General features: G+C 57.7%; 7 protein-coding genes across 7 annotated transcripts; 2 read left to right on the top strand and 5 right to left on the bottom strand.

Moving 5' to 3' along the window:
- Positions 1–16: 16 nt before the first annotated feature.
- On the bottom strand, positions 17–1,208 carry GLE2 (RNA export factor gle2; the record flags this gene model as incomplete). The annotated part of the gene is made up of 3 exons (XM_071060738.1): positions 17–374; positions 435–886; positions 948–1,208. The coding sequence occupies 3 exons, from the start codon at positions 1,206–1,208 to the stop codon at positions 17–19; spliced, it is 1,071 nt and encodes a 356-aa protein (XP_070916839.1).
- Positions 1,209–2,453: 1,245 nt separating this feature from the next.
- MUQ1 (choline phosphate cytidylyltransferase) lies at positions 2,454–3,929 on the bottom strand (the record flags this gene model as incomplete). The annotated part of the gene is made up of 4 exons (XM_071060737.1): positions 2,454–2,801; positions 2,854–3,589; positions 3,658–3,775; positions 3,830–3,929. 4 exons carry the CDS (start codon positions 3,927–3,929, stop codon positions 2,454–2,456), a joined length of 1,302 nt encoding a protein of 433 aa, XP_070916838.1.
- A 1,069-nt stretch (positions 3,930–4,998) lies between these two features.
- MFIFM68171_05316 (uncharacterized protein) lies at positions 4,999–6,674 on the top strand (the record flags this gene model as incomplete). Its single annotated transcript, XM_071060736.1, has 2 exons — positions 4,999–5,678; positions 5,759–6,674. 2 exons carry the CDS (start codon positions 4,999–5,001, stop codon positions 6,672–6,674), a joined length of 1,596 nt encoding a protein of 531 aa, XP_070916837.1.
- Positions 6,675–7,465: 791 nt separating this feature from the next.
- MFIFM68171_05315 (uncharacterized protein) lies at positions 7,466–9,285 on the bottom strand (the record flags this gene model as incomplete). Its single annotated transcript, XM_071060735.1, has 3 exons — positions 7,466–7,676; positions 7,856–8,710; positions 8,765–9,285. The coding sequence occupies 3 exons, from the start codon at positions 9,283–9,285 to the stop codon at positions 7,466–7,468; spliced, it is 1,587 nt and encodes a 528-aa protein (XP_070916836.1).
- A 2,141-nt stretch (positions 9,286–11,426) lies between these two features.
- MFIFM68171_05314 (uncharacterized protein) lies at positions 11,427–12,782 on the top strand (the record flags this gene model as incomplete). The annotated part of the gene is made up of 2 exons (XM_071060734.1): positions 11,427–12,521; positions 12,615–12,782. The coding sequence occupies 2 exons, from the start codon at positions 11,427–11,429 to the stop codon at positions 12,780–12,782; spliced, it is 1,263 nt and encodes a 420-aa protein (XP_070916835.1).
- Positions 12,783–13,167: 385 nt separating this feature from the next.
- On the bottom strand, positions 13,168–14,344 carry MFIFM68171_05313 (uncharacterized protein; the record flags this gene model as incomplete). Its single annotated transcript, XM_071060733.1, has 3 exons — positions 13,168–13,230; positions 13,285–13,823; positions 13,894–14,344. The coding sequence occupies 3 exons, from the start codon at positions 14,342–14,344 to the stop codon at positions 13,168–13,170; spliced, it is 1,053 nt and encodes a 350-aa protein (XP_070916834.1).
- A 450-nt stretch (positions 14,345–14,794) lies between these two features.
- MFIFM68171_05312 (uncharacterized protein) lies at positions 14,795–16,156 on the bottom strand (the record flags this gene model as incomplete). The annotated part of the gene is made up of 3 exons (XM_071060732.1): positions 14,795–14,809; positions 15,307–15,472; positions 15,525–16,156. 3 exons carry the CDS (start codon positions 16,154–16,156, stop codon positions 14,795–14,797), a joined length of 813 nt encoding a protein of 270 aa, XP_070916833.1.
- Positions 16,157–16,984: the final 828 nt, after the last annotated feature.

Here is a 16,984-nt window from a genome sequence, read left to right as displayed (position 1 = left end):
TCCATCAAATCCACCACTACTTCTTCCGCACACTCGGCCGCGGCTTGCACTCGTCACCCTGCACCGGGTGCAGCATCACCTTGGTTGGGTAGTTGGCCACATTGCCCTGGTAGCCCTTGGACCAGTCGTAGCTGACGGCGTAGGCGAAGATGGAGCCCGTCTTGTTGAACGTTGTTGCTGTGATGCTGCCTCCTACATTGGGATATCCCTTCAGCCGGTGCTTGGCGTCCTTGTCCCAGAAGTGGAAGGTGCCGTCGCTACCGGCCGTGCTGAAGGTTCCGTGTTGGGGGTGGAACGAGATGTCATTGACGGCGTAGACGTTGGTCACGCTGCCCTGCGGCTGGTCGCGGTGGCACTTGAAGGAGAAGTTGAGGCTGCGCTGGTGTGAGCAACGTGTGGATGAGAGAGAGAAGGGGGACGTTGTGGCAGCTTACTTGGAGTCCTTGTCCTCGACATACTGAATTGCGCAACGGCCCTCGATGCTCCCGATGGCAAAGCCTTGTGAGTCGGTGAAGCAGCTGACGACCCGCGTCTGCCACTTGAGCGGGCTCTGGATGGTCTTGTAGAACTTGGCTGGGTCCTTGAGATTGACCACGTTGATATACCTGTCGGCCGTGCCGACCACGAGCAGGTTGTCGCGCACGTCCATCGTGTAGACCCTCTCCTGGCAAGTGACCGACCCCGCGGGTGTGGGGCTCCGGAAGTCCCAGTACTTGATCGTCTTATCCCACGAGCCTGTGACCGCCATGGGGGTGCCGTTGTTTTCAAAATATCGGACGCAGCGGACGGGCTGGTCGTGCTGCGCTACCTGCACCGTCTGTCCCGTGTTGAGGTCCAGCACCTTGGCCTGCTTATCGGCGGCGCCAGAGATGACCCTTTGGCCGTCCTATCGAGATGTTAGACATGGGAGGAGGCGTCTAGTCCAGGCTACAGAAGATCCCGCCAACCTTGAAGAAATCGCACGAAAAAACCGGGCCGTCGTGCTCTATTACCGCCTTCCCTTGACCCTGGCCATTGCTCAAGATTTCGTAGATGCGCACTTTCTTGTCCCAGCTCGCCACGGCCAGGAAATCCTTGGGGTCCGTCGGGTTGGGGTTGAAGGCAAGGTCCGAGATGCTGTCCTCGGGCGGGCTTCCGAGCTCGACGTCGTTCTTCAGGTCTCCGAGCGTGTTGCTGGCTGTCGCGGCCGCTCCGAATAGGCCCGCCATCTTTGCGGTGTGCGCACTTTATTATGGTAATTGCCTAAGTCGTCCCTTTTGCTGGTAGTATAAAGGCACGCGGCTTCGTCATTCAAGATCGGGGAAACTGGGGTGTCTGTCGAAGAATTATTTGAAGCGAATGCTCGCCCAACTCGATCTTGCACGCGGCAACGAGCTTCGAATTCGAGTGCGTGCCTGGCTCGAGACGCTAAACGCACCCCGTCCGTAAATCCACAAAAAGCGCGGACCATCCTACCAATCCGCCCCACATCCACATGCAATAAAAATTCTCGGCAAACTCGATTGGGCTTCCTCTCCTCTCTTCTTTTTCTTCAAGCACCCCTCGCCCAACAAATCGCTATTCGAAGCTCACAACGGAGAGGGCATTGCTCTTTCGCACACCAAAAGCTTTGGGAGAAAGTCCTCGGACACCCACCTTCTCTGGAGGTGGTTGCGGAAACGCGCCGCCATAGAAGCACAGCGGCTGATCTCGGCCGCCAGTTCCTTGTCTGTCAGTTCCGCCCGGCCCATCATTCCAAAGTCGGCCGCCTGCTTTTCTGCCGGTGATCGGCTGTCCGTTCCCGGGCCAGAGACCACATGGATGAAGATATGAGTCCGCGCTCTGGCCGTCTGGGACGAATGTGTCGCGCCGGTGGTGGGTAACTGGTCGATGGTGGGCTGCCGCTGGTTCGGTCCGGGCCGGGAGCGTCACGGCTGGCTCGAGAGATTTCGTCATGATGTCACAGAAATGCGATTGCTCGTCCTCTGAAAGGGGTATCGAGTTACTCGACGGGGCTCATTCTTGGTGCGAGGGGGGCTTCAACATCTGTGGTATTTCCATCCTTGAGGCTCTGCAACCAGCGTACAGCGGGACAGACGGAAACTCTAGGCTTCACGGGAGGCCCATTGTCCATGCTGCTGGCTGCGGGTGTCTTGGTGATTATCGCGGGCAGTTCAAGTGATGATAAACCATTAATAGAGTCAAGCTCTGAGGTGGAGCCGGCGTAAATCGTCGCGCGACCCCGTTGATGACTCGAAAATGCGTTATGGTATCTGATGGATTGTCCAATGATGGTTATTTTCTGTTATTATATAGTTGACCATATTCTAGATTTGACCACGTCTATTGTGATATCCTCTACCGGTTTCAAGGCCTGTTGAAGCCTCTCACTACCCCCTTTTTGCAACCTTTTGAATCTCGGGGTTATTGGTTGAATTGTCCTTAATCGGGCCCACGACCGTAGCATCCTGGTTTTACCGCTGCGATGCCTCCTTGGTCTGTTGCTCTTCTTCTAGTCGCTCCCGCTCCTTGTGCGCCGCTTCGATATCGGCCTTCATCCCCTTGGCTCTCTGGCGTGCCTCGTAGAGGTCTCTGCTCTTCATTATTCTCTGCACGATGGTTCCGGCGTTGACGTCCTCGAATTCGTGATGTCCAACTTCCCGGTAGATGCCCATCTCTTTTGGTGCAGTGTAGACGTCGTCTGTGAACGGCATGAAGGATGTTGGCCCGTGATAGACGGCATCGGGCGTCCCCCATGGAAGCGAAGTGAGGTATTCCTTGGTGGGAGTGAAAGGGGCACCAAACACAACGGCATTGATATACTGTATGATGTCAGCAGCAAACTAAGTGCAGTAATTTCTGGGGCCATCCCACCCGACACTGGAGAACACAGAGCCCCCGCTCATAAATGTTCATGATTGGGTAGTTGACTCCCTTCCACTGGTTGATCACATGGTCGTCGTGGACGCCAGCGACAACAAAGGCAGGGCCGTAGTCGGCGCCCTTGCCTCGCCTCTCGTTTATGGCCTGCTCCGAGTACCAGCCGTCGTTCCTTGCCAACTCTTCCTCGGCCCCGGTCACCAAACGCAAGAACTGGATGTGGCCGCTCGAGAACAAGTCGAATCCGCCGTCCACGTAGATGACCCGCTGTCCCGGCTTGGGCCCAATGCCACCAACCAGCTCCTTGAACCCGTCCTTGGCCGTCCAAAACCACACGTTGGCGCCGGGGTTCTTGGCCGTCTCGTCGGTCGCATACAGCTTGATCCTCTCCAACATGGCCTCGCCATTGGCCTTCCGCTCAGCCTCGGTCCCGGGCCCTTCTTCGCCAGCAAGCGTCTTCTCGAGTGACTTGATGAAGTGGCCCCTAGTGCACAGCAGCATGCGCCCAACGAGGTCGGTAGTGGAGATGCTTGGCGTCCTCTTAACCACCTTGAAGCGGTTCGCGGCCTTGACGAAGCGGTAGCAGTCCTCGCCGCTGCCGTCCGAGGTGATGTCATCGCCATGGACCACGTACTTGCAGCCAAAGTGGCTAATCCAGTCAAGCTGGGTCACGTAGGGGGCGTAGGGAATTGACTTGGTCACCCAGCGGCAGGCATCTGTGGCCAGGAGTCTAGGGGCAAGTTAGTGCATGATGATGCCTAGGTATGGTCGAAAGGGGGCTGCTGCTGGGTACTATACCGTTCTCGTAGATTCATCACCGTGGGTCCCTTGTTTTCGAGGATCGCCTCGTCGGAATGGACTCCCACGTAGAGCTCATCGCCCAGTTGGCGGGCCTGCACGACGGCACCCGCATGGCCTGCATGAAACTCAGTCGTCTAGAATTGTCGAGCATTAACTGGTTTGGACACACCGTGATGGAAGAAATCGAAACATCCGTCAACCCAGAGTCGTCCTTCGAGCAACTCGGGAGCGGGGTCGCCGGGCGGAAGAGTCTCGTCCGTGGCAGCCATGTTTTGTGAGCTATGGTTCTGTCAATGAGGGGCCACGCTCGAGCACGACCGGCCCGAAGCTTGGACGAACCACAGAATAGGCAATCTCGGTGCAAGATAGGGGTTGATGTACTTTTCGGGACGTTCAGAGTAAACAACTGACTGTGACGATTCGCAGCAGTCACATACGTACCTCTGCAAATGATGTCGCTTTAGTGGGGGATTGTGGCTAGGTTCCGTTAGCTCGGTAGGTTCAGTACTGTCCTGCGTGAACCCCAGAAGGCCTAGAACCACAAGCTTGCAGCCGAGGACCACGGGATTCGGGCATCATCGATCGGTGCCCCTCTTGTCCCCCCAACACCCCCACGCCCGTGGACTTCCGCAGGCTACATATACCTAAATAAAGCCGCTGTGGACCTCGGATTAAGTCGATCTGAAGATGCGGCATGGAAAGCAAAGAGAGGAAAAGAAAGGGAAATAGAAAGAATTAATCACTCGCGTAGCCTCAAAACCACTCGCCTCCAATTCACTACTACCCGAATCAGCAACACAACCCACAGCACAGGTCGGAGATCACTCGTTTCAGGCGGCGCGGCTTCTTGGGACGGACTCGCACAAATGGTTCCCGGACTTGACAGGCCCATGGGTCGGACAAGCGGGCAACGTCACTGGCGGCTGAATCTTGCAACATGCGGGGCACATAAACAGCCAGCCAGTGCTCATGCCGCCACGAACCCCGGAACCTATCACTGTTGGTGTGCTGTTGTGGATGGATGACAAGGGTGAAAATAGATCTGGGCAGGGACGTGCAAACCCCTGAATATCGATTTGAGCACGGGCAGGGTTTAAGAGCGTCATCAAGGCCCGGCTCGTTGTCCTCGCGCTCATACCCTTTTCCCATTCCCCGTCACCGTCAGCGCTGGCCGATAACTCACCCCGCCGTCTGGACCCCTGGGGCTTGCGGGCTTCCAGCGCCTCGGGAACGCTGCCAGCGCCTCCTGCCGGATTCGGGGCGCTAAAACGGCGGCAGCAAATGAGGGCGTTGCATGCTTTGCCCTGGACAAGGTAGGCCAACCTAAAAAAGCGAGACATGGGAGCCACACCGACGCAGACGGCCGCCCCTTTCTTCTCGTCCCTCTTTGGCGGCGGCCGAAGCAACAACAGCAACTCCAACAGCAACTCCAACAGCAACTCCAACAACACCACCATTCCCGGCAACGCTAACTACACCGAACCCCCGTCGTCGCCAAACGGCAAGTCAGCCGCCAAATCCCGGCTAGCAAACAGCCCGGCCGAGGCTATTGCTGCCGGGGGAAGTCCCCGACAGCCCAACGTGCTCCACAAGGACCGCAGGCCCTCGTTCAGTCGCAAGCCGTCCTTCACTTGGACCTCGCCCGGCAAGGGCAGCAAGCCCCGCGCGAACTCGTCGTCGTCTGGGAATGGCGACAGAACCACTGGTCATCGTCCTCCAGCAATCCAGCTGTTCTCCGATAGCCCCGTCCCTCCGCTCCCGGACATTGCCCTCGCGACCGCTGCGAAGCTCTCCCGCGAGACCGAAACGATAGTCCAGTCGCCCGCCTCGGCCGAGAGCTTCTCTTTCAAAATGCTGAGCCGCGGCGCCCCGACGCCCATCAACGGCTACCCGGCCCAGCTGGCGTCCTCGGCAGGCATGAACAGCCTCGGCGCAACGAGCGAGCTGAGCGTCGTGCACCAGCACATTCAAGAGACAGCGAACAAGAGGATATCAACGCTCGACTACCTGCGCAAGGCGTAAGACTCCTTTCCGGCTCTCACAGTCAACCCTCAACTCCCAAATACTAACACGGATAATCTATCGAAAACTATAACAGCCACGAAGGTCGCATCTACTGGTTTAACACACTGCTCTTTGACAAACCCGACCTGCAGCGCATGCCCTACTACCACGATGCGCGCAAGCTCGCCCGGCGTGCGACTAACTACTTCACGCTGGGCATCTCGCTGCCGGCCGTGATCGACCTCAACTCGAACCATCCCGTCGAGTTCCTCCGCAGCCTCAACACCCTACTCACCGAGTTCGACTCGTTCCAACAACTCCACTCGGAAAACGGCACCACCCCGTCCTCCCTCACCCGCGCCGCCCGCCTTCCCCACATCTTCCGCCGCGCTGGCGGTGGCGGCGGGTCCGTAATGCCCAAAGGCCGACGGAGCAGCAGCGCAACCGGTGCCACCACTACCACCACCACCGGACCTACCGCCACGGCCGCCACCACAGCGGGGGGAGGGGGCGGCGGCGCAGAGATAGGCTACCCGCTGGAGCAAGTAGAGAGCAACGCCACAGCCTTTGGGACCAACGACATCGGCATGGGCGTAGGCGTGGGCGTGGGTGTGGGCGTGGGCGGCGCTGCCAACCCCAACGATCCGGTCACGGCCACGTCGACGGCGGGGCCGGGGATCATCAACTTCGCCGCGTCCGAGGTGGACCTGCTCCCGGGGGAGGAGTACACGCACCTGCTGACGCCGAGCCTGCCGTTCGACCCGGACTTCTTCGAGACGTTTGCCACGCTGTGCGACGTGCTCATCGACACGTACACGCGCCTGCTGAGCCTGGTGCCCACCCCGCGTGAGTGCGGCGGCGCCGTGGCCGAGCTCTTCACCAAGGCCGACGGCAAGGTGCGCAAGCTGCTGATCCAGGGCGTGCTGAAGGACTTTGAGGAGTACGGCCGCGCCGGGGTCAAGAGCGAGGTGGCGAATGTGGGCAAGGTGGTGTTGAGCGGCCTGATGTAGTCTCTTGCATTCTAGGTGATTGCGTGGGTGCCTGGCTGGCTGACAGGCTGCTAGACTGATAAAGGGGGGGGGGGGGGGGTAGTAGAGGGGGAAAATTTAGAGGAAGAGGGTCGGTCCCCGTGGTATTTGTTTGGCGGGTGCGGATGGGGGTGGGTGTGAGGTTCGGCGTGTGATCTTGGGGGGAAGATGGAAAGGGATGGATGGCGTTTGGAAAGGCAAATCTGGCTTGGGAAGATATCCTATCATTTTGTGCAGGTCAACCGGGCGGAATTGATGTTTATCTGCTAGGACAATAATAATACCGCCTTGAATAACCGCAATATGACTGTCACCGTCAATACTACTGCCGTTCAAGGAAAGAGCGTAAAAAAGCTAACCCCGATTATAGTTACCATAGCAGAAACAGACCGTATACAAGACAGACAAGAGCCTGGCGCGACGCCGATATATATGAGTAATATAGTAGAGAGAGAGAGACTGGATTAGGAAACAACAAGTAAATGATAGACGGTATGCGAAATGAAAAGAGACTGCCGCCGGTGGTTTTTAGCGTGGACATTGATCGAACATAAAGCAAAGGAAATCAACACGCTCGCCGCCCAAATATTAAGACTTAAGCTATAATCTCGTGCTTGTGCTCCTCAAAACATCGCCTACCCCTGCGCCCAGATAAATGCAAGTGGTAGCTGCCGCCGCTGCTGCTGTGGCTGGCGGATCTGACCGAGAACGATTTGAGGTTCGCTGTTGATGTTGGCGTCGGCGGCCTCGGCTTGTCCTTGCTTCGGTCTTTTTCAGATGGCGCCTTCTTGCCGTATGGTGATGTCGAGAATGTCGGAGAGACGGATCGCGATCGGGAACGGGCTCTGGAACTCACGAGCTGGATTGGTGAGCCGGATCGTTTCCCTGTACCGCCGGACTTCGGCCCTGATGAGGAAGGGGCCGAAGAGGATTCGGCCTTGGGGTCTGCTGGCTCCGTCCTGCTGCCGACGGCGGGACCCGCTGCTGCTTGCCGTTTTGCGTGTTCTTCTGCGGCTTGTGCTTTTGCCATCCCCTCAGAGAAGGATCTGGATTCTGTAAGTTCGGTTTGTTCTTTTGTTGGGGTTAATGCTGCGTGCCTGGTTCCTGTTTCCTGCGTCGTTGTTCTTGTCGTTGTTGGATTTGAAGTGGAAAGGGAAGTGGACATGGCTTCCTCCGAACCGTTCTCGTCCTCGTCGGATTCGTCATCGATCTTGTCCTCAACAACCTCACGGACTTTCACCACAACCGCGCCGCGCCCGGCGCTCGATTCTCCTTCTGCGCTGTCCTGCGTTGCACCTTTTGCAGTTGCTGACTCCTGATCACAATCAGCGCCGGATTCTTCGTCCGTGTCCGTGTCAGAAGACTCTGCTTCCTCTTCCTCCAGCTTATCCGGGTTGGGCTTGAGGCCCTGGCGGGGCAGCTTGTCGATTTCCGCAATCTTGTCGGCCAGCGTCCTCTGCTCCCCTACCGCTTCGACGGGTGGCTTTGGAGTGACAGACCCCGGGGGAGGACTGGCAGGCTCGTTACGGTACCTCTCTGCCTCTTCCTCGGCTCTTCGTTCGGCCTCTGCTCTCCACTGGGCCTCTTCCTCCTCGGTTCGCATCCAGTAGCGGCCCATGGCTGCCTGGTTCTCTTGGTGTCTTCTCATCTTGGTCGGACTCTGCAACATGGTCTTCGGGGCGCTCTTCTGGGTGCCGGGGTCGAGTGGGGAAATGTAGGTCAGGGTGCTCTTGCTCTTGCGCTTTACCGGGAGAAAACGGCGCCCAGGGCCGACCTCGACTCTGTGGATGGTCGCTTTCGCAAACCGGACGGTCGCGCCCGGAGACATGGGCCTGGAGACGGGTGACATTGGTGGCGACCCAGGAGGAGAAGACGTGCCGCCAGAGACGGGAGATGCTGGAGGCAGCCCAGGGCTAAGAGGCTCTCCCGTCTCGGGGTTGACGAACTGCCTGGGGCGTTTGTAACCGTCCGGGCTCGAAACACGAAGGATCGACTTGGGCATTGGCGGCGTGGTAGACCTAGGCAGCTCGTGTAAGTAGCATACATCTGCGGACAATAGCAACTAGTTTTACCTTGGCTTGTCTTGAGCGCCCGGGGGGTTCGACTGAGCCTGTGACGTGCTCTTTGCAGCTTCCGCGTTGTCCGAAGTGCTCTTGTTGTCTTTCTCGGGTGAGATACTCTTGCCCGTCTTGGAGGTCCCTGTTTGGGTTTTCGTATCCAGGTTTATGGGTGTCTTTGTATGTCTTGTCTTAGTACTAGCCTCCTCCTGGGCCTCCGCGGGAATCGAGAACGAAAATCTTCGAAATGTGGTAGAACCTCTACGTGCCTTCGTTTTCATGTCGGTACCGGCGTGGCTATGCCGTCGCGGTCTGGTGGTGGTGGTGGTGGTGGTGGTGGTGGTGGTGGTGCTGTTGCTGCTGCCAGGAGACGCCTGGGATGACTGCGGAGCGGTTGAGGATGTCATGGCCGCTTTGGCGGTAGCAATTTTGGTCGGAAACCCAGCCCAAGAGAATACGGATGAAAACGAATCTCTTCTCTGTGCCTGTCGGAGGGCGTCGTGCCTGTGCCTCAAGTCCTTGGCGTCCTTGGACATGGCGCTGTCCGGATCTAGGAGGAGGAAGAAAAGAAAGCGACTGGGCAAATGACAACGTCATCAAGAAGCGTTTAAAAGCAAGCACTGGGAGAATTGGATCGAGCGCAAGACGCAATTGCTCTCACAACAGAATCAACATGAACCAAGCAGAAGCTCAGCATGTGTCGCTTGAAGCTGAGTTCGGGCATGGAAGTTGGGCCACAACCACACCACATCGCGATGGATGCGGGACCCAATCACGACGGCAGGACGCCAGACATGCAGCAATCTACTTCCGTCTTGCCATCTGGCATCACTCGATGACGGAGGGCTATTTACCCGCGGGAGCGCGAACCCGGATGGGGCATCGCGTCTGCGCGTATTTTGCGAGACGCCTCTCGAGAGACGGTGGTGATCTCTGCAGATCGGGAACTCGCCGTGTCTTCCACGACAGAACGTACATCGCCTTCAAAAGACCGGGTGCAGCAGCATCCATGGCCCGGAGACACGAGAGGGCCATTGTGAGGGGGTCGTTATCCAGCCATCTTGTCTTGGCCGCGGGGGCGGAGGGCCGGCCCACGGATATCCACAGGACAGCAGCCATACGGGCAAGCGCTAAAGGGCTGACGGTGAGTTGGCAGTCGCATTTGCACGTCGCAGTTCGACCGCGTGTCAAGATCCGTGAGGACACCGGGTATATATGCCGAGCGTGTTGGCTGCTGGTGTCTTGGGTCGCAATCGACTCGGACACGGGTTTGTTGACATATTGACGCCGGGGGGCCCGGTGGACATCCGGCATCCACGTGGAGCATCGTCCGGCGAGAGCCCCAGTGGCACCGGTGCCGGCGAGGAACATTACCTGTCTGTGAACGATGACAGCCTCTGAACCGAAATTCGATTCGATTCGATGATGGTAATAATGACGGAAGACGCCCCTGATTGATCCTTTGCAAGCGTTCAGGACCAGCGAACCCGTAACTGGCATTCAGCTGACCAAACTGGCCCAGTTATTCCCCGGCGGCCAGCCCACCGCTTAAGCCGATCCCGATCACACTAGATCGGGTCGCACGGGGCGGCAGCAACGCGGGGGAGTGATGGATCCAAGCAGCCGGCGAGCGTAACCGCATTCTCGGATTGTGACGCTTGCCCTTTCTTTACCCCCCTCATTTATCTAGATGTGGGGCATCTGCGATAAGCCTGTAATTGGGCGACTGTTTCCTTGCTTCCCGCGCCTACCAGCGGCTATCTACGGGCCAATTGCCATCAGATCTTGAATGGATTCCGCTCTGAACATCAGGGAAAAAAAATTGCTGGCCTTTTCTTCTCAGGAAACATCATTGCCGCTTGCCGTCGCGTTGTGTCGGGTTTGCGTGGATCGTTTACGCGATAAATGCATCAATTGGGCTGGACAGAAGCCAAGTGAAATGGTCGAGAGGGTCAGGAGACCTACCCACTTGGAGTCTCAGTCTTGGACGTGTTGGCTCGATGGGCCGGTTCGCGACTCGCTCCTCCTGAACGCCGTGTCGGCATGTACCGAAGTCCCACCGCCTTATGAATCAGGAAGACGCTGCCAGAATACTAAGAATCCCCCTTCCGTGCCACGCTGTGGTTTGGGCTTCCGGTCTTCGGAGGCTTTGGCAGGATCCCATTTCATGAGTTTGCCGCAGTGCGACATATGCGGCACCCAAACATGCCGGCGCCCTTGCAGCGGCGTCTTTCAACGGGCCGGACGTTCCAAGTCAATTCTCCAACGTGATTGGATAAAGTTTGGCCAACGCCGGCGCTTTGCCTGAAGAACCGTGACAGAATGTTCCACAGGCCCTGCGCCCTACCATCGACGAGGTGGATTGCACAGGGAGTCTCGATGTGACCTCTGATTGACCAATTGGTCACCTGCGGCGGCGGTGTGCCGAACCCGCAGTCCTTGTACCCTGGAATCCCACGGACCATAGTCAACGTTAGTCACATTGGTCACTTTTAGACATTTAAAAGGTCGGCCCGCGTCACCTAGTTGTTGTACTCGGTCCTCTTTCTCCTATTGTGTATTCTCACTACCTTGCTTCCGCATCCCTCCTTTGTCCGGTGCGTGTGTGTGTATGTTTCCGAGGCCCCCTCTGCTCTAGACCTAGACCATTCCCCCCCCCGGTAATCCACATCCTACGATGGCGCTCCCCCAGAAGCGCCCCGCCGAAGACCTCACCTCGACCGCGCTCGAGCACAAGATGGCCAACGGTCACACCAACGGGACCAATGGCCATACCAATGGCCATACCAACGGCACCAACGGCACCACCCACCTCGCGCCCCTTGACGCCTCGAAGCTCACCATCCAGCGCGCCGACCCCACCGCCCGCGAGGTGCCCGATGAAGCCACTGCCTGCTCCGGCAACGAGACGATCTGCACCGACCACATGATCACCGTCACCTGGAACCACAGCAGCGGCTGGTCCGCGCCCGAACTCAAACCCTACGGGCCCCTCAGCCTCATGCCCACGGCCTCGGTCCTGCACTACGCAACGGAGTGCTTCGAAGGCCTGAAGGCCTACCGCGGCTACGACGGCAAGCTCCGCCTCTTCCGGCCGGACCGCAACGCGCAGCGGCTGCTCATGTCGACGCTGCGCATCTCGCTGCCCGGGTTCGACGCGGCCGAGGTGGAGAAGCTCATCGTGGCGCTCATGGCCGTCGACGGGCCCAAGTGGCTGCCGCGCTCGCGGCCGGGCTCATACCTGTACCTCCGGCCGGCCGTGATCGGCACGCAGCCCCAGCTGGGCGTGCAGTCGCCCAAGGAGGCGCTGCTCTTCATCACGGCCAGCTTCATGCCCCGCATGGACGCGCCCCCCGGCGGCATGAAGCTGCACACCAACCCCGAGGACATGATCCGCGCCTGGGTCGGCGGGTTCGGGTACGCCAAGGTCGGCGCCAACTACGGCCCCAGCCTGCTGGCCACCCAGGAGGCGCGGGCGCGCGGGTTCGGCCAGATCCTGTGGCTCTACGGGCCCGAGGGCTACTGCACCGAGGCCGGGGCGAGCAACTTCTTCATCGTGTGGAGGAGCAAGGAGGGCAAGCTGGAGCTGGTCACGGCGCCGCTGGATGACAAGCTCATTCTGGACGGCGTGACGAGGCGGAGCGTGGTCGAGCTGGCGAGGGAGCGCCTAGCGGGCGAGCTGGATGTGGTGGAGAGGAAGTATACCATTGATGAGGTGCTCGAGGCGGATCGGGAGGGGAGGTTGATCGAGGCCTTTGCGGCCGGCACGGCGGTATGTACTTTCTCTCTCTCTCTCTCTCTCTCACACACACACACACACACACATGAACTCAATAGGCTCTTTGCTGACGCCATCTGGCCACAGTTCTTCATCTGCCCCGTCTCGCAGATCCGCCACCGCGATATCGACGTACACATCCCCATGGGCAAGGGCGAGAGCGGTCAGTACACGGCCAAGATCAAGGGCTGGATGTCCGACATCATGTACGGCAACGAGCAGCATCCTTGGGGCGTTGTGGTCGACGAGCAGTAGATTTCGTTTTTCTGGGAGCATTTCTTTTCGTTGCATTGCGTAGCGTCTAGCGTTGAGCAGAGCGCACGCCAAAAGTCATTTCGAGAAGCGGCGTTTGGGAGGCTGGGTTGCTGAGCATCTCATGGGTTAGCGGCATGAGCGCATATATACCTCTAGAATGGGTAGAATTGTGCATATGCAAATACAGCTACGTCGTATGGCTACCATCTTCATCTGTACTGTTTCGGCGGAATATGTGGTGCAAGGCTTCCCCTTCACTCTCCTCCAACCCCCTGCCAAAAAAAAAGGGAGATCACAACATGCCTGGTAGAACATCCCCAATGAAATCCAGCACAGACGGCTCAGAAGCGCGACCAGAGAGCCACCGCACATCCCGTGGCACTTCTCACGGCTCATCGATAGATTGAAAGAAAGCGTGCAAATCCGGCAGCGTAGCTTTTCTAAAATCCTGGATCCGCATTAGCAACAGCTCATGTCTCAGACCTCTCGGGAAACAACTCACCTTCTCAATCTCCTTCATCATCCCCACCGCCTCCTCGCCAAGCTCAACAACAACCTCCTCCGCCTCCGCAATCTCTGTCTCAATCGTCTCCCTAAACATCCTGAGCAAGTCCGCCTCGTCCCCCTCCCTTTCCCCACCATGCTCATCTCCATTCTCGCCGTCCACGGGGCTGGGGAAGATCGCCGTCAAAACACCCTTCACTTCCGCCTCGGCAACAGCCCACTCCTGCCAGAGCCCGCCTACCTCCTTTTCAAACTCTTTGACCTGCTCTTCGGCCCGCGCGAGCAGCTCCCCCACGCTGTTTTCCTCATTCCTCATGGCGGTGGTGCCGTCTGGCCCTGGACACCGCTGCTGGGAACGGATCGTGAACTTGTCGAGGGGCAAGGAGAGTTTCTTGATGTTGGCTTCCGTTTCGGCGAGGAAGGACTCGTCCGGTGAGAGGATGGTGTGGTTGAGTTTATTGGTGAGACGGGTGTGGGTTTGGGAGAGGTGGGCTGTGGCGAGGCGGTGGAGGGATGTGGCTGTTTGGAGGTAGTGGTCTGTGTGTGCAGTGGTGAGGTGTGCGGTTAGTTTAGTGAGTAAGTTTGGGTTGGAGTTGGTTAGACCTACCTTTAAGCTGCTTGACCAGGTTCTCCGGGTCCGGGGACGGTGATAGGGAGAGGACTCTGGCTGTGGTGGCAGCATGACTGTTGATTCCCTTGGTGGCTGATGGCTTTTCTTGGAACGCGGCTTCGATGCGTTTGAAGAAGGGGGCGATAGAAGGTTTGCCATGAAGTCGCTTTTCGGCCGGGCCGCCGGTGACGGAAGGAAGGGGTGCGGCTTCCTTGGGCGGTGGAAGGAGACGATCACGGAAAGACTGAGCGGGTTTTGGCTTTGGATTACGTTCAACGGACGACGAAGAGGGCGTGATGTTGTCGGTACTGCTGGGATTGGTTGGTCTCGGAGATGGCAAGTGCTGCTTCTTCTCGGACAGAGCAGCTTTGTCGCTTCGGGATTTGCTCGACCGTAGTCTTTTGGATAGGGGTTCCTCGGGATGCGGCATATCTGTGCTATGGCGCATGACTAGAGGGATGCGCGGATGGCTGCTTCAAGTTCCTAAGAATGCCACAGATTGGTTCCGGGTGTAGCTGATAATGCGAACCATACACCAGGTTTGGGTGGAAAAGATAGATATGGTACTTCACTGAAAAAGTTGGGGGGTGGAGGGGAGAGAGGTGCTAGAAGGAACAGTGCGACACTGCTCATTTATTTGGCTCTCGAGAAGGGAGGTGCGACTGAATCCGTCGGCAAAAGGTGCAGTCCTCATCTTCCAGCTTAGCAATCCCAAATAGTTTCCTGAAATCTGCGCTACCACATCTCTGAATCACGCCGCACATGCTTTTCCCGTACGTTCTTTGCCGACTTGACGGCCATAGCCCCTGATCTTGCGTCCTACCAACCAGACAGGTTCCCATCACTCGCCGAACCATCTTCAACTGTCGGCCTGCGGAACCACAAAAGAGACTAGCCTTTAGAAGAAGAAGTTCTAAAAGTCGGCATGTCAGCGAAGCAGATTACGGTTTGAACGGGACAGGCTAAGACTGACTCGGTGGCTGCCGTTGGAGGTTTTGGCCCGAGTGGCCGTGCCGGCCGGTCGGGAGCCACATCAATTATGATGGGCTCTGGCGCTGGCCGGGTCGTTGCCGCAGCCGGCGGTGGCGGCGATGGTGGTTGAGGTGATGGTGGTGGTGGTGGAGGAGGAGGACACGACGGAGGATTCCCATGCCTACAACCACTTTTCAGTCTTTCTTTCTTTCCACTTCCCTGAGATGTAAATGCTAACCGGAAGCTTCTCGTATATTGAATTCTGACTCTGGAGGGTGAGGCCGGGGAAGAGGAGTGTGGCTTTGAGTTGCTACTGCTGTTGCTGTTGCCGCTACCCGTGCCGCTACCGCTCCTACAACCGCTTACGCAGCTGCTACTGCCCTCTTGTTCACTCCCGTGCCTCGTCACATCATAAAGGAAAACCATTATTAAACCTACGACGAACAGCAGGGGGACCAGCTGTGCAGCGGTCGACACCTGGTTAACAGACGCAGCGGGGACTCCGTTCCACTGAATCGATAGTTCAATGCCGGCGACGAGAACGCTCGCAAGCCCAAGGCCACCGACTGTCTCAATCTCGCGCAGAATAGCCAACCGGAGCTTGCTGCTATGGTCAGCTCCGGGCCGAATAGGTATCTAGTTCTTCTTTAACGTACTTGGCTCTGCGTCTCCGCCTCGACCGCTTTTTCCCCATCACCCGTGCCTTCATGGCGCCTACCAGTACACCCCCGGCCAGGAGAGCCAACATTAGCAAGATATTCAACGCCCTAAACCCGCCGCTTCTCAACTCGACCGGACCGAAGGCGAAGCCAACCTGCCGTAGCTGTCGACATCCGTCAAACTGTTCTCTTAACGCTCGATCAATAGACGCAGAATCGACGCCTGTGGTCCAAAACCACAGATGCAACCCAATGACTATCACGACGAATAAGCACCTGACGACAGTGGCGATACCGAATCCGTCCCCTTGTCGACGCGGTCTTAGTTTCGGGTGTATCCAGGCCACAAGATCCGTGGTGTGCCGCGGCACGAGGAGATAAACGGTTCCTGACACGAGCAGTAAGGCTATATACACCTCGGCTGCATGGAGATGACCGGCCGTCGCCGTCATGGCTAGGCCGAGGAAGATGACAGAAGCCAGTATCAACTCGGCGCCGCGCAAGGTTCGGGCATGGCGCTCGCTGAGCCGCTCGCCAATGAGGACGGCATACCACAGGAGGTAGACAGCTGTGCGGATTCCGAGGCCGTACGTGTCGGGGTTGCCAGCGATGGTGCATATGGCCGACATGTTGGTTGTAGTGTGCTCACATTTCCCTTACGTTCGGATAGGGACGTTCAATGACAAGGGAGCATGTTTTCTCAAGACCGGGAAGGGCGATATAGCGCTCGGGGCGGACAAGTGTTCGTGCCCATGAGCTGTCTCGAGAGCACATGAGTTCCAGTGGGAACTGCCCGATATGTCCAGCCAGTTAATGTTAACCAAGTCAACAGGTTATACAATCGTATTCCTCTTGCGTCACGTTAGCTCGTTCGCCTTGGCCACACAATTCCTTGCCTCGGTTTAGTGTTTGTTCTCGCGCAACTGCCTCCGCCTTATTCTACGCATGCTTTTGTTGGCGGAGCTGTAAGCGTCCAGTGGCGCCATGCAGTGGCTCGTGCAACAAGGTAATCATGCCCGAGCCTTGTCATCGGAGCAACATCAACGCACCCACTAACACAACTACATCCGTACAACGGAAGCCGTTAGAGAAACCGACTGGCCCGCCTTTGGAACCGGTTGGGGGAACGGGTGCTCCCGTGGCAGCGCCCAGTATGCCGTGAAAGCAAAACGATAACGTGCGCTTTGCAGGACTGGGCATGATCGGTGACTTCCTGGTATGCCCGTTTTCTCAAGACGGTGGTAGAGCGGCCCAGTGTGTTTGCCCGCCAGGGGACTTGCTAGATGCTTATCATTCATGCCCAATGTAATGCTTAGAACGCTGTAAAAACTACCTACCCAAACTCCCATGCCAGCCTCAACGCCAAAAGAGTCAAATAGTCAGGCAGCGCGCTTCCGGTCTTCTCCATTTCCCAATATACTTCTCCTTTCCTTAGTTCTCCTCCTATCCCGAACCGA

This window comes from Madurella fahalii (genome assembly GCF_045866475.1).
Source record: "Madurella fahalii IFM 68171 DNA, scaffold_2, whole genome shotgun sequence".
Classification (NCBI taxonomy): Eukaryota; Fungi; Ascomycota; class Sordariomycetes; order Sordariales; genus Madurella; species Madurella fahalii.
The sequence above is the reverse complement of the archived record's forward strand: the minus strand, read 5'-3'. Positions and strand labels throughout refer to the sequence as shown.